At 48.3% G+C, this 23,016-nt stretch overlaps 1 protein-coding gene across 1 annotated transcript; it reads left to right on the top strand.

Annotated features, from left to right (window-relative positions):
* Positions 1-2,386: 2,386 nt before the first annotated feature.
* NR2E1 (nuclear receptor subfamily 2 group E member 1) lies at positions 2,387-22,952 on the top strand. Its single transcript, XM_005518256.3, has 9 exons — positions 2,387-2,606; positions 7,713-7,858; positions 8,579-8,666; positions 8,953-9,188; positions 10,487-10,633; positions 15,386-15,482; positions 15,868-16,017; positions 16,288-16,393; positions 18,761-22,952. Exons 1-9 carry the CDS (start codon positions 2,582-2,584, stop codon positions 18,921-18,923), a joined length of 1,158 nt encoding a protein of 385 aa, XP_005518313.1. The 5' UTR covers positions 2,387-2,581; the 3' UTR covers positions 18,924-22,952.
* Positions 22,953-23,016: the final 64 nt, after the last annotated feature.

Raw genomic sequence — 23,016 nt, 5'->3', positions numbered from 1 at the left:
AACAGGGGAGGATGGATGGTTTGCTCTCTCCATAGCAACTGCAGCCCCAGCCCACATGCAGAGCCAGCTTTGGGTGTCTGGGTTATGATAGTGGACTTTTAGGTGGAGAGGTGGGGTGTTTGAGACCTCCTTCTTTTTCTCTTGGCAGAGCCTGATGCTGTGCATGGGAGGGAAAGCCCTATCTTCACCCAGAGCAGTCTCTCTCAGGTGCACCTGAAACCTGTGGACATGGTCTTATCAGCCTTCGCAGTGTTTTTGAGGTGGTTTGAGTTTCCAACACAAACAAATGTGGCTGCTATAAGGCCAGAGATCTGCCTGTCCAGAGCAGGGGATGCCCGGGGCCAGATTTGGGTCCCGCTGCCATTTAATCCTCTTTTTTTTGGCCTTCAGACCTTGCTAATGTAGCATCTCCTTCCCTGTTGCTTTTCACGTTGCTCAAGGAGGTGAACTTTTCCCTGCCTCCCTGGAAGCAGATTTGGAGTGAATTTGTCTGCATTCTCCGAGCCACCAGTTTCTTTGCTTTCTGAAATCTCCCTGAGCAACTTCCCAGTCCTCTGGGCAGTGTCCCTCAGTGTTAGGCAGGACCAGGCTTGTCCTGGTTCAAGGCTTCCTTCTGTGTTGTGGATGAACTGCTCTAGTGGGGAGCAAAGAGCAGAAAGCCACAGGGATTCCAGTGCTGCCCAGAGCCACACAGCCCTGCCACACAGTTAAGCCATCAGCACAAGAGAAATCACCCATAATCTGAGATAGAAAGATACAAGGATGAAATATGAAGTGCAGGAGGACGGGGACTCTGTTTGGGACTGGGCTGAACACCACATTCCCCCAGGACCACAGCCAACAAGGGTGAAGTCAGTTGTGGTGCATCAACACCTCAGACGAGTGCCAGGGACGAGGGACAGCACCTGCCGCCCCTGCTCCCTGGTGCCGTTGCCAGCCCCAGCTTGCATCGGCAAGAGAGACGGTCTTTCCTTTCCCCCCCAGATGCGCACCTCTCACCATCCTTCGGCTGCTCTAGCAGCTCTTCGTTCCCAACAGGAGCGGGAGAGCTCGGCAGCCTCTCGGTGAAACCGCAGCTGAGAAAGGGTCCCAGCTCTGGTGCCTCGCCGCCCCCCTGCCCCGCGGCTCTGGCAGCGCTCCTGGCACTCTCGGTGGTGGCGAGCTGCTGAGGGGCAGCGAGGGCGGCTGTGCCCGGGGGTCGGAGCAGCTCCACCGGGCAAGGGCTGGCTCCTCACACAGCCGCCGTGCAACAAGTCCTGGCGCCGGGGAGAGGGAGCACAGCCCGCCGTGCGCCTCCAGGAGCCGGCCTGCCCTGCTCCCCCCGAGCCAGCCTCCGGCTCCCCGGCTGGACATGCTGGAGGCTCTGCCCGGCTCGGCCCGGCCCGGCTCGCAGCCCAGACCCGCTCCCCGCCCGGCCCCGCCGGCTGCCAGCACAGCCGCTGCCCGGGACGGGGCAAGGGCAAGGGCAGGATCTTGAACAGCAGGCGGGCTTCACCTCAGCACGGGAAAATGCAAAAGAAACGGGATCTTGAACCGTTCTTTCTGTTTTCCTTTTGTCTTCTGCTTTTTTTTCTCTTTTTTTTTTTTCTTTTTTTTTTCTTTTTTTTTCTTTTTTTTTTTGCGGGGGGGTGGTGGGAGCTGTCCCTTTTTATGACAGCGAGGGCACAAGGCGAGCGAGGAGGCGGAATCGTCTCGGCAGCCGCTGCATTTTGTGTGGAAGCCGCTCGGGGGTTCATTAATATCATTAGCATTTAACCCCCTCCCTGCCCCCTCCCCTTGCCAGCGCGGGCTGACGTCACGCGGCGGCAGGAGTTGGGGGGAAAGCGAGGAAAGCTCAGTGGGCAAGGGGCGTCCCTCTCCCCTCCCCGCCGCTGCCTGTCACTGCCTCTCTGCCGATATTATAGGGGCCGAAGCCTTGAGCTCAACGCGCGAAGTCAGCCAGTGTAATGAACTTCTGGAAACCTTTCCCTTTTTATACCATTCAGTTTCTGAGAGGCAGAGACTGCCTCCTCTGACGCCTTTTCCCCCCTTCCATTATTTTTCCAGGCTCTGATCTCCCTGCTTGCTGCACCGAGGCTCTCGGCGCAGAGCCCCGCTCCCTATCCTACCTTCTCCTTCGCCTCATTGTTGTCCTGGCTGCTGTGGCTCTCGCTTGCCTTCCAGGAGCGCGGTGGCGAGCACAGTCGCACCCCCAGCACCCTCCCAGGGTCCCGAGAGCATCTACTCGCAGAGGGGCAGCCGGCGGCCGCCGACTTTGGGTCACTTCGTTGTTTTGTTTTTTTTCTTTTTCTTTTTCCTTTTTTTTTTTTTTTTTAAATTTTGCTCCACTTTTCTTTCTTTTTTTTTTTTTTATTCCCTCCCACCTTTCCGCGTCCCCACAGCGTGTCCCCGTCCCTCGGGAGGACATCGCTGGGGGAGCGGGGCTGCGGCGAGGATGTGCCGGCCCCGGCGGCAGAGCCAGCAGTGAGCACCCAAGGGAGGCACCTGCCCAGCGGAGCAGGGGGGCCCCGGGGGGGCCGCACCGCCTCGCCCCGGAGCCGACACTTCGCCCCGAGTTTAACCACTCACGGGGGCTTCGAGCATGAGCAAGCCGGCGGGATCAACAAGTGGGTAATAACGCGGTGGAGGCTTCGAGCAGCCTTTCCGAGGCCGGCTGCAGCCTGGCCTGGGGGGCGGGAGGTGGAGGGGAGGGAGAGGAAGGGGAGGGGGGGTTGTGGCTTGGGTTTGCACCCCCCCCACCCCGCGCCCAATTGAAAAAGAAGTGTATATTTCCAACCGGAGTGGCAACGAATATATAGGCTCGGAGTTGCCCCGATGCAGTTTGGGCCTGGGGCTTACAGAAAGCCGCTTTCCAGCTGCGTGCCCCGGCTTTCCGCGCTGGGAACCGGGGCAGAAGCCCGTGGGCAGCGAGCCCTCGGGAAGGCGGCTCCGCCGGCTGCGGGGAGGGGGCTGGTCCCGCCGGGACGCCGGCGGCTGCTTGCGGGTCTCCGATGCTGGGGCGGAGGGGAGAAGGTTTGGTTTTAAAAGGCATTTCGGCGTTGGAGCGTGCTGGTTTTCTCACGGACTTTATGCAATCTTCTGCGACATAATAATTTCTTTTTAAGAGTTTGAAACTCCGGTCACTCAATTACACGGAATCGCGTAAGCAACTCAGTCGAAGGAGGATTTAAATGCAATACTTTGCACACCATTCCCAGTTACAACAAATAATCCTGCAACGAGGAAAGCAGAAACAACTTAAAAGTCACATTTTCCTTAATCCTAAATCCATGCACCTCATAACTGGGGAATTTAAAGCATGACTAACCGCTCTTGCAGAATGGCTCAATTCGTATAATCCCAACGGGACTTTCGGAGTTTGTAATATGGATGGAGTCAGTAACAAAGGGGGAAAAAATACCCAATCCAATTTAATGTCTGACAAGTGATGGATCGGACAGCTATTTCCTCTGCGCTCCGACAGGCTCCCGGGGTTGCGGAGCGGCGGCCAAGGGAGGCAAAGCCGGGAGGGACCGCAGCGGTACCTGCCACCGGCCGCCCCCCGCCAGCACCGCGGCCTTCTCCTCGCCGCTGCCTTCCATTATTTTGACCCGAGTCCGCCCTTTGTCCGCGGGGGCCGGGAAGCCTGGGAGGAGGGAGGGAGGGCCGGGGGGCAGTCGGGGGCCGAGGCGCGGAGGGCACGCGTGGAGGAGGCGGGCGGCGCGGAGCCCCGGAGCTGCGGCCGAGCTGCGGCCGCCTCGGCGTCGCTGGTTTGTCCCCCTCCTCCGTGGGGCTGAGTGGGGCGTCTTTTTGCCCCAGCCCCGCGAGGGAGAAAATAAAAATGTAGTGGAGGTACTAAGGTAGTAACTGGCGAAGGGGATGGGGGCTAAAAAGCCTGCGGCGGCCGGGGCTGCTTCGGCCGGCTGTGCTCCCTAGGTTGCCCGGGAAGCGTGAGGCAGCCGGAGCGGGATAGGGCCCGTGGGCAGCCGCTCCGGGACGTTGTCGGGGCTCCTGGCAGGTTTCTGAGTGAGCAGGAAAGGTCGGGAAGGACCGGGGAGTGTCGTCCCCAAAGGGCTGCGGAGCTTCTCCCGGAGACATTTTGCGGAGGTGGAAATCCGCCAGGCTGGATCGCGCCTCCGGCCCCAGGGCGCTGAGCGACCCCCGGCCACCGCCGCTGCTTTCACTGATGACCCCCTGACCCCTGCGGACCTCCCGAAAGGGACCCCCACGCCCGACTCAGTCAAACCCACGGGGATGGGGACAGGCTGGGTCTGCTCAGCGCCGGGGCCCGAGCCCAGCCGGCCTCTGCAGCGCGTGCAAAAGCCCGACCAGCTGTCCCGGGCCCTGGGCGCTCGTCCCGGGGGTCCTGAGGGGCTCCCGAGCAAGGGGGCTGCGTCTTGGCTTTTCTGCCCGCCGGTGGGCGCCCGGCGATGTCAGCTGCCATGTCTGCCTGGGTGGTAACAAGACCCCATCCCGCCGTCCCCTGAGCCCAGACTAACTTCTTTCAACAGCCTCTGATGGTAATTACAGTAATCGGGGCTGCCATATATCCTTTAAGCAATTATGGCACACAAAAAAAGCCCCCAAGGACCCCCTGTCGTGGGATGTTCAAAACGGTTTCCCTGCTGAACAGAAATCCCATTTTCTTAGCGCTAAAACTTCTGAGACGAAGCGGTACCTCGGGGAACCGGAGCGCTTTTAAACAGAGTTAATCAGTTATCGCATGACCCCGTGTCAAGCTTACATTTTTCCCTTCCCACCCCCCGCCCTGCCTCTTACCCGTCTACTTATTTCATATTTTGTCCTGCACGAAAGTTTTCTCATAACAGCCCCCTCGGGGCAGGGCTGGGGGTTCGGGGGGATGGAGGGGGGTGGGCAGAGCGCGGCGGGACGGGGCGGCCCCGCAAAGGCACGACGCGGGGGGCTCCAGCCGCTCCCTCCGCGGTGCCCCCATCCCCGTCCTCCGCCTCGCCGGGGGCCACGGAGCTGAGCAGGGCGGCCACGCTGCTCCGGCGGCTGGAAACGTGGTTATGTGCGTTTGGTGAGGTGCTCCAGGTGCTCGCGATTTATAGCAGGAATACGGGGACGTGCAAGGAATATATGGGCCATATGTTTACATGCATGGTGTGGATATGTACATAAAAAGTCCATAGGATTTTTTTTTTTCTTTTTTTTCAAAGCGGCTCCCAAACTTAAAATCTGTGTGGGGAAAACTAACACAAGTTTCTTTCGTCTCCACTGGCCGGCTTCAGTGCCGGCAGAGCAGAGCCGGCCGCCCCGCAGCTCAGGCCGGCCGGGGAAGCGGGGACCCGGTGGCTGCGGTGCCCCGGGAGGGTCGCGGTCACACTGCGGGCCCGGCTGCACCACCGAAACCCGGGCCCGCTGCCGCAGGGAAGAGGAGCGGACGGTGCTCTTGGCGCCGGGAGCGGCGGTGGGACGGGGTGCGCGGGGGCAGCGCAGCAGTGCCGGGCCCGGCACCGGGATGCACCACCGCTGCACGTACCGCTCCAGTGTCTCTCCCCCCACCCCCAGCCTGCCCCTCCTCCTCCTCCTCCTCCTTTGTGTGCGTGCGTGTGGATCCTCTCTCTCCCCGTGGATGCTAAGGACTGGAGAGGGAAGTCGGGCGCTTTCCCCCGTTTGCATTGTGCGGTATCCGAATTCCCATGCTACACTTTTTGACGGGTCACTGGTGCCCCAATAGGCAGGTGGCAAGGAGGGCTTGTAATTACACACTCCCAGAAACCGTGCCTTGGCCTCAGCCCTCCTCACGGGCGCCTACCTGCAGCTCCAAAGCCGAGGTTTGCTCGCAGGCAGTGGTGCGGGGGGGCATCCTTCAGCTGCGCTCCTTATTAATTGCGCAAAAGTTTTCTATTCTTTAACCTCTCTCCCCCCCTCCCACCTTCCCTCCCTCCGCCACCCCTCCCTCTCGCAGTCCCTAACCTAATCCCCGTCCCTCTCGCCGTGTTGTGTATAGCAGCTGTCGGGTTTCATTTAGGGGAGAAGCTGGCAGCTTGTGCTCATTGGAGGCAGTCAAACGAGTTTCAATGGGCAAAATCATTAACACTTTATCTAATGTCCCTATTGTCTGCCAGCAGGCATTGTCTTAGAGCCTTAGCGCAGACATGTCTGAAAGTATCTCGGGCTCCTAAATTCTCTAGGGAGAGAGAGGAGCCCCTGCGGCCTGTTTCCATTGCCCCCCTCCCGCCCCCCAGCACCGCTCCGCACGCCGCCGCTTTTCCCTCTCCAGCCTTCATCCTCACCCACCCGTAGCCGGGGTTCTCCCTGAACAACTTCCAAACAAATATAGTAGCCCCGAGAGCACTCCATTAGAGTTTGGAGATCAAGGTTTCTAACTTAAGTTCTGATAGAAGGGAGAAAGGCTGCTTGAGGCAGAGGGAAAAAAAGAGAAAGAAGAGAAGAGAAGAGAAGAGAAGAGAAGAGAAGAGAAGAGAAGAGAAGAGAAGAGAAGAGAAGAGAAGAGAAGAGAAGAGAAGAGAAGAGAAGAGAAGAGAAGAGAAGAGAAGAGAAGAGAAGAGAAGAGAAGAGAAGAGAAGAGAAGAGAAGAGAAGAGAAGAGAAGAGAAGAGAAGAGAAGAGAAGAGAAGAGAAAAATAAGAAGAGAAAGAAAAGAAAAAACAAGGAAAAGAAACACTAAAAGGAGAAAAAAAGAAAAAAGAAAAAGAAAACAAGGAAAGGAAAGAAAATAAGAAAAAACAAACAAGGAAAAGAAAAACTAAAAGAAAAAGAAAAGAAAAAATAAAAGGAAAAAGAGAAAGAAAACAAGGAAAAGGAAGAGAAAAATGACAATAAGAAAAAAGAAAAAGAAAAAGAAAAAGAAAAAGAAAAAGAAAAAGAAAAAGAAAAAGAAAAAGAAAAAGAAAAAGAAAAAGAAAAAGAAAAAGAAAAAGAAAAAGAAAAAGAAAAAGAAAAAAACAGCAGAAGAAAGAAGGAAAAACCGGAGAAAAGGCAGAAGCTGAGCGGGATTTTGGCGGGTTTCTTGAACCGGGCTGCAGTAGTCTGTGTACGAGTTTTTACATCTCCCTGAGAGCATTTGCAATTCTAGTCAAAGCCGGTGCGAAAGCAGCGCTCGGCGGAGCGGGGGCTGCGGGCGAGGCGGAGCGGAGCGGGACGGAGGGGCACTGCCCGCCCGCCAGGCTCACAGGTCCACTGACTCCGTGCACAAAACGGAGGCAGAAAGTTTTGCTGCAGGTTTTGGGGTGAAGAAAATAGCACGCCTTCTCTGCGGCTAAAATCAACCCCCTTTCGCAAGGGTTGCTAGTGAGGAGAGGAGGTTACTTGGCTTCCCGGTCATTTTATTTTGTTTTGGTTTGGTTTCTTATGTGCATCGGTCTCCTGACTGCTCTCCTGCCCAGGCAAAGTGCTGTCCTCTGTTTGCCGAGCTCCAGAAAGCGAGGGAAACACATATCCCCCCTCACCAAACCCCCCGAATTCCCTCCCCTCCCCCCTCATCCTCACATCTAGCAGGCAAGACTGCTGCTCCCGCTGCTGTAATCTTCCCTTCCAAAATGGGTCTTGGCGATTATAGAAGATCCAAATAAACTTAGCGGGGCATGAATAATGCTCATTGTAGAAAACTGACACTTGCTCAAGGAAAAGAAAGTTGGCTATAAAATCACTTCATTATTTGCTTGTACTGCGGCTCTGGGGCTAATCCCTCCGGAGGTCAGATTGCTGAGCGCTCTCTCTCTCCCTCTTTCGCTTCTCTGCTTTCAGGTCGCATTTTAGACATCCCTTGCAAAGTGTGTGGGGACCGCAGCTCCGGGAAGCACTATGGGGTTTACGCCTGCGATGGGTGCTCGGGATTTTTCAAGCGGAGCATCAGGAGGAATAGGACCTATGTTTGCAAATCAGGAAATCAGGTACCAGTCGCAGCTTAGCCCCCTCGCCGCCTGCTCTCCCTACTCTGCATTTCCCCAGGAGCCCGCATTGCCCTTTCCCCACCAGCAGAGAGACACCCTCAGCGAGATGCAGCAGCCACGCAGCCTCACCCTCCCTTCCCAGGGGGTGCCGGCCTGAGGCCGGGAGCTGGGTGCCCCAGCCCGCCTCCCCCCGGCACTTCCCCCAGCCCGCCGGAGAGAATGGGGGAGACGCTCAGGGAGAAGGAGGGATGCGGGCGTGGGGAGGGCACAGCCAGTACACCGCCTGGCTATGGGAGGACAGAGAGGGGCGGCCTCCCGGTAAGCCTCAGCACAGCCGGGCGATGGACAACCGTGGGTTTACACGCCGGCGTGTCGTGCCCGCGCCCAGGCGGAGGCAGCCCCGCTTTTCCTCTTCCTGCTCCGGCCGCTCTCTTTCCCACTGCCGGAGCGTCCCCGCGGGGATGCGAGCCTGGGAACGCGGAGGGATGCGCGGTGTAGCGGGGAGCCCCGAGGGGGCGGCGCCGCCGTCGCTGTCTCGGGTGCTGAAGGCGGCCCCGGCCCGCCCGGCCCGGCCCGCCCTGTCCCGGGGCCGAGCACCTGGCCCGGCCCGGCCCGGTCCGGCCCGGCGCACACAGGGGCCGCCCCTCCGCGGGGCCAGAGCCCGGGGCCGGCGGGGTGGGCGCGCTGCTGCCCCCGACCCGACGGCTGGCTGTGTTGCAGGGAGGTTGCCCGGTGGACAAGACGCACAGGAACCAGTGCCGAGCCTGCCGGCTGAAGAAGTGCTTGGAGGTCAACATGAACAAAGATGGTACCTGCTCCCCCCTCTTCCGGGGCTGGGGTGGCCGGGAGGCAGGAGGGAGCTGCTCTGGACAGAGGAACGCAGTGTCACTCCGGTGTCTCCTTGGCCCGGCCACTAATGACCCTCCCATCCGGCGGCAGCCCTCAGACACTTCTTCCCAAACCTCTCGGGCGGGGTGGGGCACAGGGCTGGCCTCAGAAAATTGCAGCGAGGGAGGAAAGCCCGGTCGAGCAGCGCGGGGCAGCCAGTGCGGATGCCCGAGGTGACCCCCTCGCCTCTCTTTGATGCCCCACAGCCGTGCAGCACGAGCGGGGCCCCCGGACGTCGACGATACGGAAACAGGTGGCTCTCTACTTCCGCGGGCACAAGGAGGAGAGCGGCGGAGCCCCGCACTTCCCCGCTGCCGCCCTGCCGGCACCCGCCTTCTTCACCGCCGTCTCCCAGCTGGAGCCCCACGGCCTGGAGCTGGCCGCTGTCACCGGCACCCCGGAGAGACAGGCTCTGGTGGGCCTGGCACAGCCCACCCCTAAGGTCAGCCACTGCCCTGGCCCCCGGAGGGCTGCAAACCTTGCTGCTGAGGTGCCTGCAACCTGTCGGCTCCTTCCTTCCTCTGGGGTAGACATGGCAAACAGCAAGGCTTGAAACTTTGGGGCTTGTGGTGGGGACTTTTGTTACATCCCTAAAAGCTGTGAGGATATGAGGTGCAGTGCCTTCTGGAGGTGTGTGCAGCAGGACCAGAGGGTAACCTGCTCCATACAAACCCTGTCTCTCATACATTCTTATACCTTCATGGATGCAGAAATGGGATGGAGCCCATTCACAAGCCAGTTTTAAACCTTGTTTCACAAGGAATGCAGTCCCTGTGAATGAGTTTTCTTCAGAGAAATGCCAATCTCCACAGTGGTATAGTTCAGAAAGTACTTTGTGTACTGACCAAAGCCTGCAGCTTGTCCCCACAGACACAAACCCCACACTTGGCTAAGCTGGCTCTCTGCACTTCTTGGTTGTGACATTTCCTAAGCAGCCCGGTGCAAGCACTGCTGTGGCCTCAACTGCACAGGAATTAGCTGCAAGGCTATGTTTTTCATTAGCCCATTTGCAAAATGTTGTTTAGCATTTATGATGGGTTCTGCCAAGCTACCTACGAGCTCTGAAAATGCAGAACTATTTAAGAAAGTGCTTAAATAGTTGTGCATTTTCAGAGCTGGTCATAACATAAACATGGTCACAACATATAGTTTTAAGTGGTAATTTTGAAAAATGTTGAATCAGAAATTATTTGGCAAGAATATGTAGCACACACTTGAAAACATAACTCCATTCAAACCCTACACAGCCTCTAGATAGTTTTGCCTAGCTCTATGCATCAACAACCTGTTGCAGTCAGGACACAAGATGAAGGTTTAGGCTAAATTAATATTTACTGCTTTGCTGAGCAGGGCTGGAATGCTAAATCAGCTTCTGAAGAAAGGTTACAAACTACATGTTGTTAATCAAATTTTTATCCTTCTAACTCTGCTATCAAGAGGTGTGCTATTGTGTAACAGAGTAAAGCATGACACAATATTTTGGTACACTTTTTCCCTCCGATGTAATAATTTCATTCTCCTTTCAACTTCCTGCTCTGAACTAGTACAGTTCATCCACATGGATGAGCAGCAAGGAGCAGTTTGGAGTGAACCGACTGCAAGCAATGCCCTCTGCTTGCAGAACACGAGAGTGCACACTCTGTATTGGGCTTGAGCAGGAACACTGAATGTAGGGGGGAGGAAGACCAAGCTGCCTTGGTGACTTGGCATGAAATGGCTTTATTTTCTCTTTGACATTAGTACCCACATGAAGTCAACGGTACCCCTATGTATCTCTACGAAGTGGCCACTGAATCCGTCTGCGAGTCAGCAGCCAGACTTCTGTTCATGAGCATCAAGTGGGCCAAAAGTGTCCCAGCCTTCTCCACCTTGTCCCTACAAGACCAGGTAAGGCACTGGCAGCAGGAGTGGCATCGGCCTGGCCTGCCTGTTAAAGAAGGCTGAGACTTCACATTGGGTCCTGAACTTCCAGCCCTAGACCTTGAAATCCGTAATGGACTTCAGCAGCCCCGAAGTTCAGTGCAGAGTTTCAGTCTGTCCCTGAAAACCACGCAGTGATTTAGAAACGGCTTTCCTCCAACTTTTATCTCATGAAACAAGTGAAAATCAAGCCAGGAAAAAGAAATCTAACATAAAACAAATATTATAGAAGGACAAGTGCTAGAGGAGAAATCACTGTGCTGCAGACCAAATGTAGCATGCCCAAACTGCTTTTCTACTTGTAAGACAACTTTTCCTTCCATAAAATGGGGAATACTATCTCACTTTGCTATTTTGGGATGAGAAATGCTTAGTTCAGTTTATGGTCTCAGGATATGACTGAGGTTGTTTCTGAAGACCAGTTCTCCTCCTTCTCATCCTCTACCAGTTCTTCCTCCTCCTCCTCCCAGTCCCCTCATTCTCCTCTTCCTTTCTCCTACTCCTCCTCTTCTTTTCTCCTCTCAACTGTTTACACAGCCAACATTTTCCCTTATTCACCTTGGCTTACAATTACATCAATATGGTGGAAGCAGTATTTGGCCACCTCCCAATATTTTTTACCATTAATTAAAATCTTCCCTAATATGTTTTGTTTTCCTCTATGATAATTTGCCTTTGCCTCAAGTAAATCATAGGTGAACCATACAAGATGAAACAATTTCTTAATGACTTGATTCTTGATGAGAACTCAGTGTGCTTTGTATAATGCACCAATTTTTAAAAAAGTAATCAGATAATTGTAAAATGGAAGGGTGGAAATCTACACAAAGCTCCAATCAAAAAAGACACCTAATACTTTGATATGATTGAGCTAATTTACCAAAATGGTAACTAGAAAAACTGTGCCATAGATAGATGTTACATAGCAGTTGTCAGAGAAATTAGTTCCTCTCCCCAGAAGCACATTACAAGTGTTAGAGTTGATATGCAAATATGTATTTTGAACTAAAAGAAAAGAGCTTACTAGGAAATCAATAGTGTTTTCAATCTAAAGGTAAATAATGATGGTCACAATGTGTTTTAAAGCTAAGGTATATAAAAATGCTCTTTTTCTAGCACCAAACCTATGTTTTGAAATCCTTGTTGTGAAATTAGACAAAGAGGAATGCTGCTCAGCTCCACCTGCAGTCCTGCTACACAGTGAGGGTGAGAGGAGTGATGGGACAGGGTCTGGAAGGTCACACATGCCAGCAGGAAGGCAACAATCCCGGTGTGGCATCCTGCTGCTCTCTAATCCTGTCTTCTGCTGCCACTAGTCCTGCGGAACACTGGGTCTGTCACAGCGAGCAACCAAAGAAACAGGCTCAAGTGCCAGGGATGAGAAGCAGGTGAGCTGCTCCAGCAGCAGCCCCAGCACACAGGAGGAGACTGAGTCCATCTCTAGACCAGTGATGTCCACAGGAGGCTCCCTAGGCAAAGGGTTTAGCTGACATAATAGGGAGGCATTTCCCACAGTATCATCTCTGTTAGTGTGAGGAGGAGGAGGCAGCAGGATGTGGGAGCAGGGGAAATCCCCATGGCATGTGACCAAGTATGCCTCAAACAACACGGCTTGTTTATCTACCATAGACACCACAGTGCTCCCATTAAATGACCCACTACCTCTTTCACTTTCATAGCAGGGACTAATCTTAGAGAATAACTTTAGGAACTCAGCCTTTCCTTAATATCACTCTCACTTGCTGTACCTCATTGCAAGTCAGCTTCCTCAAAACTCAGAGCTGCTCAGCTCAAAAGCTTTGATTTGTGTCTTTCTGCATGATTCCTCTGTCATACTTAGGAGAGCTGGAGAAGAAATAATTCTGATTTTAATCACCTTATTTCATGAATAATCATACAGTTGATTTTTATAACACTGCTATTGCTTTATTTAATTTGACAATGGCCCAGCTGTAAATGTCTGCATTTCTCTTTTGGTATCCCTGACATCTGGCTGAGGAGAGACTAAAATCTCTTCCTGAATTTTGCTTTTTTTTTTTTTTTTTGTGTTCTTCTGAAAAGCCAAGCGCACTGTAATTTCAGGACTCTGGGGCGGTTTTATCTTGAAGGCAGGGAAATAAATAGAAACGAATTTGCTGATAAAACACAAGTCTGAGCATTGCTGCACTGTGTACCTCTGGTAAAACAGAGGCTGTGTCCCTTCTCTACATTCATACAGATAAGTCCATCATAACCAGAAACCACACAACAAAAAATGTCATGCTTCTAGTTCTGCTGGCCTGTACCTGCCCACGTTATCTGTGAGACAGGTTGGCCCAACGCAGGTCACCAACAAAAGGTCGCACTAAGGATGGAGTTGGTTAAGAAGCAAAACCAGTTATTCAGAGAGCCTAGTGTTTGTTGATTCTTTGAAGAAGGAGGGCTGAATATGACTTCAGCATGAATTATTTTAATTGGTGGTTTTACAGACTTATGCATAGGCATAAAGAAAGGGTTAGCTATTGGAATAGTCTCTTATTTCTAAAGTCTTCTAACTTTAAAGACTCGGTGGGAAAGAAAATATGAAATTGATATCTTCCAGGAACCAGCATTCATTACCATTGTATCTGCATGAATGAATGACAAAAAAAGTTTTACAAAAGCAAATGAAAGGCTGGCAAATCATTTCCTATGTCACACAGACACCTGTGCATCCATCAGGTGGGATTATCCAGAGGAGGGACTGGGTTTGCAGACTGCAGTGGTTAGGAAACTTAAGAGTAGATTCATCTGCTCTCAGAAGAAAGCTGAGATGGGCACCACACTCTAGACACAGCAAGCCCTCCCCATCTCCATTTCAGACAATAATCTGGGCAGGTTTTGGTACTGTAAAATCCAATGTAAATGTTCCAAACAGTAACTGTATGCAGAGACACGAGTACCTTCCTGTCATGATTTCCTTAGGTTATGGAGAAATTCTGCAAAGCACACAGGGCAGAAAGGCATAAAATGGACATAACGCTGCTGTGAAAAGTTGAGAGCAGAGACAGAGAATTCTTCCTTCCATTCAGATTGGAACAGGGTGGTTTAAAACTTGTAACCATGTAATCACAGGAGGGGTCAGGTTGGAAAGGATTACATCTGGTCCGACCTCCCTGCTCAAGCAGGGTCATCCCAGAGCACATGGCACAGGACTACGTCCAGGCAGTTCTTGAATATCTCCAGTGAAGGAGACTCCACACAATCACTTTGGGTAACCTGTTCCAGTGCTTGGTGCACAGTAAAGTTTTTCCTCATATTCAGGTGGAATTTCCTGTGCAGTTTCTGTCCATTGGTTCATGTCCTAGTGGCTGGCAACAGGTAGCACTGTCCTGAACAGCAATATTGCTAAGAGTTTGCACATAGATGAAGGATTTGCTTTTACTGATGCTTTCTGTAACACTTACTGTTTTCACATATCTGATTCCAAGGATATCATTATTAATTTCGTACAGCATCTTTTTTTACTTTGTTCTTCTTTACTGACTCTTTACATACTTAAAATACCCTCCTTCCTCTTTTCCTAAGAAGCTAAGCTGCTGATAGTTTCAGGGACCATAGCAATACTAACGATTGCAGGTTTTGGGGTTTGGTTTGGTGGCTTCATTTTTTTTCTGCTTGAGTTTTGGGCAATCTGCTTTTACTGCATGGAACTGCTGCTGGAAGATACCTTCTGAGCCCACTACTGTTCTCACCCCTTCAAACCTCTCCCACCCTATTGTGTGACACAAGGTCCCAGCAACATGTATGCACCACCACATCCCTTTTGGCTATGAACTTCAGCTGAACCAGAGGTCCTCCAAACCTCTCTTAAGAGTTGGTCTGGGCTAACAATCTAGATGTATAGATGTCTGTTCTGGCTCTGACAATCTGCATTTCCAGAAGTCTTGTTTCCTCTTCAGATGCACCACTGCCTCTTCAGGGAAACCACAAGCATTGCCTCAGAGAAAACAGAGAAAAACACATCTCCATACAGCCATGCAATGTGCAAAAGCTGCAGAGAACTAGCAATGCTGTCAGTGTAGGTGCCTGGATATTTGCATCTCTGAAAGGAAACAGCTCTTAGTGCCTGGAATTTCTGAGTGATTTTAAGCAAAAAAGCAGAAAAACATGTATGTGACACTGAGAAATTGTTCGTGTGTCCAGATCTAGATCTAGATTGACAGATCTAGAGACTGGCTTAGTAAGAAAGGGGTTATAAGAGGGATGTGTTCTCTAAAGCACTGCTCCCTACACCGATGCAGGATGTTATCCAGGCTTTTCTTCACAAAATTCTCCCTTCCTGATGGAAAGGAGTGTAATCCCCAGAGAGCAAGCAGAAAGCACTCATCCAACCTGTCCTAGAACAGCTGCATAAGTGCTGAGGGGGAGGAGAAGAGAACCCATACCATGCTGAGAAAGCAAGTGTGTTCATGTTGTGAGCAAATGCTCTGGGAAAAAGAGTTCTCACTCTCTTTCTCTTCCCATTTGGTCCACAACATGGTGCACAGCGAGCCAACCCTCAGTGTTTTTCTACAATGCATAGACTTATTTCTAGACACCTTCTCAAAAGGCTAAGAGAAGAGTTAATGAATGCTGTGGGGGAAATACCATGACAGGCATTTAAAGTAGTTTTTAAAATAACAGAAATTTACATATTTAAATTGTTTATAAATCTATAAATTATACACTATGTTATATTGTACATCTATTGTATGACAGCTGATGCTTTTGGAAGATGCTTGGAGAGAACTGTTTGTTCTAGGAATAGCACAATGGGCCATTCCAGTTGATGCTAACACTCTACTGGCTGTATCTGGTAAGAATTGCACAATTTAATGACTTTGTTACAAAAATTACCATAAAAATACATTACTGAAAAAAGAACAACATGTAAAGAATAACAAATTCCTACTGAACAATAGAACATACCTGTCATTTATAAATCTATATTTAAATGCAAATAATGTTGTTTTGTTGTATTCATGACTGCTTGAATTGTCATTTAAATGCAAATTACTGTGTTTGTTATCATCCAAGAGAAGATTTTATATTAACTTTCATACAATATAGTCAGTTTACATGGAACCAGATAGACAAGTGTGACAATAGAGAGGACATTGATACAGAGGATTTTGTCAGAAATCAATATAAAATAAAGCAAATGCCTTTAATATTATTTATTTCATCTGTTTCTGTTTCAGGCATGAACGGTGACAATACAGATTCTCAGAAGCTGAATAAAATTATTTCAGAAATACAGGCTTTACAGGAGGTTGTGGCTAGATTTAGACAACTTCGGCTAGATGCTACTGAATTTGCCTGTCTCAAATGCATTGTCACTTTTAAAGCTGGTAAGCAGAAAGGATCTCTCGTTTGTCTAGGCTGATAACTATGAGGTTGCTCCTTTAAAGTGAAAATGATGTTTTAAACCAGGCATAGCTTTGTATCACTCAGTAGGTTTTCCAACATTGAATTCCAATAGTCACTGCTGCATTTTTAAAGGGCTGACAGTGGAGTGCTGGGGAACTAATGGGAACATTTAATTTCCATTGATAGCACTAGCTGAACTGTTTTGATCCACCCAAGAGTCAAGCTGAACTAGTAACTGATCTGCTTTCCAGTGCCCACACACAGTGGTTCTGAACTGAGGAGTTTCCGAAATGCTGCTGCCATAGCAGCCCTTCAAGATGAAGCCCAGCTCACCCTGAACAGCTACATTCATACCAGGTCAGTGGTGTCTTCTGTCAATGCTTCTGGCAGGTGTAGGGCTAACATCCTCCTCTCGTTGCACGGAAGGTGGCATTTGCACAGACTGAAGTGGGGACCAGGCTGCTATGGAGACTATAGATTGGCTGTCAGCCTGCTGGGATTTGGCATTTCCTGATGAAATAGAACCATAGAAAATGTTGGAAAGGATCCTCAAAATCACCCAGTTCAACCATTAACTCTGTCAAGTCCATCATTAAATCATGTTCCCAAGGGCCACATCTACATGTGTTTTAAATACCTCCAGGGATGATGACTCCACCACTTCCCTGTGCAGCCTGTTCCAATGCTTGACAACCTTTTTGGGAAAGATATTTTTCCTAATATTCAAACTAAATCTCCATTGGTGCAACTTGAGGCCATTTCCTCTTGTCTTATTGCTTGTGACTGGGAGCAGGGACCAAAACCCACGTCACTACAATTTCATTTCAGGTATTCCCCCTGCCCTCTTTTTCTTCAGACGGAATAACCCCAACTCCCTTAGCTGTTGCTCTAGACTCTTACCAGCTTCGTTGCTCCTCTTTGGGTGTGCTCCAGCACCTCAATGTTTTTAAACAAATAGAAAAGTGTTAAAAGGAAAGCTCCTCCTCTGGGAAGTGATACTAGCTGTGCAATACTTTTCAGCTCAGAGGCCTAAATTTTGCTCTACATTTTATTCAATCAAATACCACTAAAAGTGATGCTCAAAAAATTGCATCTCAGAGCAGTATGAACGCCTTTCACCCACTATGGGAATCTCCAGTTCCCATATAATCTCCTCCATTTCGCAGATACAGGAATCAGGACATAAGGAACTTAAGTGGCTCTTCCAAGATGCTGCCTAGAGTTTGTGCTCGGGTTCAAATGAATTTGTGAATCCCATTGTGGTGCCAGAGCAAAGTCCTTTAGTTGCAGTGGAGGTCCATGAGACTAAAACAGAGATGGAGCAGTGGAAGAGGAACTTTTATACCATTTTTTCCCTCTGAAGCTTTGATTGCCTGTCAGGCAGAAGTCCTATCAGTATCAGAGATTAGATGGCAGCAGTCTCTGAAGCACTTCTATTAGTCTACAGGGAATAGCCTGCACTGGGGATGGAAGTAAAAATGCAAATTCCATCCAGTTATGTCTGCTTCAGAGAAAAAAGAGTAACTGCTGCATAGCAGTCTCTTCCTGTTCTTAAGGAAGGCCTTTTCCATGAAGATTGCTCTCTGGAGTCCTTAAGTGAGACAGGGCCTGTTGAAGAGAGAAGCCAGGGAAGAATACATAGCCACAGCTTCCCTTCCAAGAGAACAACACTTCCACAGCATTTTTGTGTTGCTGGAAGTATTTAGATACTGTGCTAGCCGTTGTATACTGTAAACAATACCCTTTGTAAACAATTCCTTACAAAGGAAAAGTGCAGTCCACTGACTCAGACTCCATTATGAGAGGGCTTTCAGCTTGTGTATTTCATCCTTAGGCTTGAATTTACCCTCCTGCCAATGTCACTGCAGTATCACCCCTTTGATCCCACTGGAGTCACTCTCAACATGATGCAAGGGAGGGCAATATGGAGAAGGAGCATGTTTCTCCAAACACTACACTTTTCTTTAGGGATAAAAGATTTAGGGAGAAAACTTGTGCAAGCAGAAGTTTGAGAATCATTGTTATAAAGACAGTGTAAGCACAGCTAGAAATACACATCCTATGCTGTTCTGGCTTCGAAAGCTGGGAGAAAGGATGGAAAACATCCCATACACAAACACATTACCTGGGGAAAAACACAGCTTCTTTAACAAAAACTTTCCTTACAAATGTCAATTGGTATTCAGTATATCTGCTAACCAAAAGGGGGTAAAGTGATTACCATGACAATCCAGCTAATCTTAAGCTGTACTTCAAAAAACAGGGTAGTTACTGCAAGTCAAGCTCTTCCCTGAACTGCACTGAGAACATTGCTGTGTGAGGGACACATCAGAGCAGGTCCAGTTTTTGTATTGCTCCTGCTCTAGGGGAATGAACAAAGGAGCTAAACAAAACTCAGAAACCTTGTCCTGTATTCTGCTGACTGCCCCAGAGTTTTCCTTGGAGTCAACCTTCTTGCTCACACTAGTACAAAACACAGGGTTTTGGCACAGTGTCCTGGGGGGACACAAGTATCCCACTAGATTCTGAGTCATTCTAGACCTTGCACACTGCACTTAGGTAGAGGTTATGGGGTTTCCTCCCAAATTTGTCTCAAACCGGGACACACAGGTAGCACCACCTGTGCAATTCAGTAAATATTGGTCTTTTTCTATAAAATAAAATTCTTCCTTTGAAAAAATACTTTAAAATTTCAATGAAATTCTTTTTCTCTCTGTCTCCCAGGTACCCCACGCAACCCTGTCGTTTTGGAAAACTTCTATTGCTTTTACCAGCTTTACGTTCAATTAGTCCATCTACAATAGAAGAAGTGTTTTTCAAAAAGACCATTGGGAATGTACCAATCACAAGACTGCTTTCAGATATGTACAAATCCAGTGACATATAAATTACCTTAAAATAAACAATCAGGATGGACAGTCTGAGAAGAACTTCTATCTATGGAGAATAAGCCTCAACTAACAAAATCTACAGGAAGCATAAGCCTGGGAATGTTTAGTCCTTAAACTCATTGACAAAAAAATACCCCAGTAGATATGATTCTGCTGCTCTGAACAGAGTGATTTAGATCATGGAGAGAATGCTTTGTTCTATAGAAAAAGTGAAAGTGGTTGGAATTTGGCTGCTATTCCTGTTACTACAGGATGGAGGCAATTCATATGCCAGTCATAGTTAACAAAGACTCTGCTATTCTCTCATTTAACTGGCAGATCTGAGACAAAATGTGAAAGAAGGTACTTTAGGTTGTTCAGTATTTGGAACCGGGTGACCAAACTTGGCTTCTGTTGTAACACAAGATGTGGTGGCCTTCAGAATTGTTTTAAAAGTAGCCTATGTTGGGAAAGTGTTTTTAATATGATAGGCAACATTTGAGATCAAGTTACCAAAACATTGCTTCTGCTATAATACATCATGAAGTGGCCTTCAGAACTGATTAAAAGGTAGCTTATGACGGCAGCTCCATTCTTCCTACAAAATGAACTGGTGATCTTTGACGTGGATGTCACCACAATTTGTTCGGTTAACATCTCAAAGACAGAAGAGCTTTATACATTTCCTCCCCGACCTTCCCTCCTTCTTCTTCCACACACACAGACATACACTCACACACACACATACACACACACACACCTGAAAAGAGACAACACAAGAAAGGAAGACTAAAACAGCAAAACCAAATACAATGGAGATGACCGCTTCAGTGATCTGCTGGCTGTCCCGTTGGCACAGTGCTGAAACCAAAGGCAACGGTGGCCAAACTCTTTGTTGATTAAATGTGCAGAGAAATGAAATGACTATAAAAAAATCCATGGAAGGAATTTTATTTCAAAGAAATAAAGGCTGATGACTGATACAATGCTAACTATTTCCAAAAGTCTCCAATGCCTTTTTAGAAATCTCCAGGTTCTAATTTTGAAGCCTTGTTCGCCTACACCCTCTCACACACAAGAACGTTATAAGCTGCTTATTTGATGTACGAAAAATGTAGAAAAAAACCATTTAAAGATAGCTGCTGTACTTTTCAAATTTTGATTTGTTATTAGAAACTAGCACTGAGAAAGATCAGCACTTGAACTATCATAGAATGAGTAAAACTTTTCCTGTACAAAGTGGATTAACCGATTTGTGAAGTTAAAAAGTTGTACTCATTGTATTTACAAAGAATAAAAATATATTGAATTTAAATTACTTTCCACTGTTCTTTTAACCATTGTCCTTAATCAGCTTCTTCCACTGTCTCCTACTTAACAGGGAATAGAAATATTCTTTACTAAAATGGATTGCCCTAGATCCTGTGGAGTTTCCATCATCAGAGGTTCTTAAAAACAGGTTACACAAACATTAACGGAGTAGCTTAGGTGATCCTGCCTTTGTGAGATCCTGCATAGAGCTTTCTGTAACCCAAATACCAGCTGCAAGGTTTCTTTCTCAAGAAGGTGACATGTAGCCTTTGCTAGGATGCAACACCAAGTGCATCAGAGGTCTACCCCAGTTTGTGCCTTCTGTTGTATGTTGTTACAGTTTTTAATATCGGTGAACTGTGCAGCTAACAAAAGGTGATGAGCACAAAAGCACTGCTTCAATTAAAAAAGACTGAGGTTTTATTAATGTGTCTAACTGCATAATCACACCCAAGAAAGAGGGAAACAACTCCAAATCAACATAACAACTTGGCAATAGTAGGAGGGAAATGTATTGTTCACATGGCAATGAGTAACTGAAGAACCATGCATGCTAAAATGACAGGTGGAAATATACTGTGTGTATTGGTGGCTCATTGGTTTGCAATGCCAAGGAATACAGGTCACAAGTGAAATCCTAGATCTGTTGACTTCCAAGCTCAAAAATCTCATATGTTTCAGAGGTCAAAGTTTTAACCCCAGCTCTCCTCCATCTGCAGTCTGCTGGGTCTCATATTCTATCTTTTCCAAGACAGACAGACCCTAAATACACAACATGAGTCACAGGCTATGAGACCTCAAAGTATCTTCCATACAAACTAGCTTGGAGCACTTAAAAAGGCATTTACTACAGGGTACAGCACATTCTTAGAATGAAAGCAACATTCTTCCTGCACCTGTAATCATTTTCTGCTCTTTACACTAGAAAGAGCCTGATAGGACAGAAAAATTAATTGTGGTTCTCCACTTTGTGGCAATTCAGTTTATGAGCTAGAGAAGTAGAACCCAGTGCTGCACAGAATCCATCACAGAACATTCATTTCAGTAAGATTCATGCTGCTGTCCCAGAGCAGCAATAAACACGAACTGCATCCACCCTGCTAGGCAACAGGGCAATCACACCCTGCAGTTTGCTGTAGTCCCAGACCCTACATCACCCAGGCTAGAGGACAAAACAGAGCGTACTGGAAAAGCAGGCAGGGCAATGGGACCACACCCATATCTCATCCTCTTACCTACAAGACCTGGCCCAGCTGCAGAGCACACTCACTGGGAACAGTGCCCAGATCCCTACGGTTTAGGCACAGCTAGTCTCAGACTATGTCTTGCTCCCACTACTGCACATTGCACTGAAGCACAATCAGGTACACTACACTAGAATTAGGGTCTCTAGCTAGCCTTGAAGGACTGAAGGCCAGGTGAGATCCCAGAGTGCTATACAAACACCCTGTCATTCTATGAGACTAATGCTCTGAAGTCCTCATTTTGGAAACAGGAATACTTTGACATCAAGCATGCAGCTTTTCCCTCTTCAGCTTAAATATTTTGGTTTTTTTCATAGCAAATTATATTGATTGTGTCATCATCTTTCAAGTTTAAGATGTGGCATTTACTTTGATTTCTGAAAGAAGCTTCTCTCAGAAAATAACATTTGAAAAAAGAAAAATAACAACTTACTCTGTATGTAAACCTACATAATAAAACTTCAACACACTGAATCTTTCCCCCTTTTCAAGAATAACTCAACCTTTAGGGGTGATTCAACAAGAAGAGGGAAATTTGGAAATTATTTACATTACCAAAAAAATCCTGAAAAGTGAGAGCCCTGGGCTGCAAATGGACTGTCAGTTTTGGTCCATGGTTTAGTGAATAGAATGGTTAGAGAGAATCAGCATAGTCTCAGTTAAGTATGAGCCTTCCACCTAAATTTAAATTATTCAAACACTTATCTCTTCAGTGTAGCTAACCACTAGTACTATGTGTAATCCAGCCAGCCACCACTGCCTTGTCAGTTCAGGCTTTTACGTTCAGATTTCCATAAATGAGGTTAATGGTCTTAGTTAAAAGAAGCTACTAATTTTGCCAGCAACTTTGTAGGATGCTCTTTACAGAGGTGTTGTACGAAGGAAAAAAGCAACAGAGCTGAGTCTAAGCCAACACATAGCTACCAAATAGAAAGAACACTAGAGCAAGCTGCTACTAGAGTTCTGGAATCTGCTGTCAAGAGCATCTGGATAGGCAATTTCCATGTCATTCCATACATTTGGAAGACTAAGGAAGCTTCTCTAGCTCACTTCCTTCTCATATAAAAGACAACTTCAGCAGTGCTGCCTGTGAACTACAGTTCAGCCATCCAGAACCCTGCATCGCACCAGTGGTCAAACCAGCACAGTGTTACAGCTCACCCTTCCTTTAGTGTTCAGGGAAGTGGTCTATGATCACATCTTACATCAGACTTGTACTACTTCATGTTCCTAATTCTATCTGTAGAGCAGAGCTATTTTAATCTAGGAATGATGTTATAAGTTATGTAAATATTCCTTTCTCTATAGGATTTCATAGTTTTCACTAGCTAGTTGAAGCTAGATTGATGCTTCTTATGCCAGGTAGGTATCCTTTTCCCAATTAAAGTCACAGACCTGTTGACTGCCTACCATGAGTGGTATTCCAACTTTGGCTCCACAAGACAGGAACAGCCTTTAATAGCTTTATATGCTCTTAAACACTTGCAGAGTGTGAGGGTATCACAGGGTACTTAGTGCTGGCTGTTAGTGATACACAACTACATTGTGGAAGAGC

This window comes from Pseudopodoces humilis, chromosome 3, assembly GCF_049639895.1.
Source record: "Pseudopodoces humilis isolate 2021_Gansu_Grassland_sample_001 chromosome 3, ASM4963989v1, whole genome shotgun sequence".
Lineage (NCBI taxonomy): Eukaryota > Metazoa > Chordata > Aves > Passeriformes > Paridae > Pseudopodoces > Pseudopodoces humilis.
Note: the sequence above shows the minus strand (reverse complement) of the source record. Positions and strands in the feature narration are given on the sequence as shown.

What these genes read in the sequence shown, in the direction of transcription:
- NR2E1 (XM_005518256.3), top strand. Translation starts at nt 2,582, where the DNA reads ATGAGCAAGCCGGCGGGATCAACAA. An exon ending in TTTGCAAATCAGGAAATCAG is followed by an intron (nt 7,859 to 8,578) that starts GTACCAGTCGCA and finishes GCTGTGTTGCAG; the next exon opens with GGAGGTTGCCCGGTGGACAA. An exon ending in CCTTGTCCCTACAAGACCAG is followed by an intron (nt 10,634 to 15,385) that starts GTAAGGCACTGG and finishes ATTGTATGACAG; the next exon opens with CTGATGCTTTTGGAAGATGC.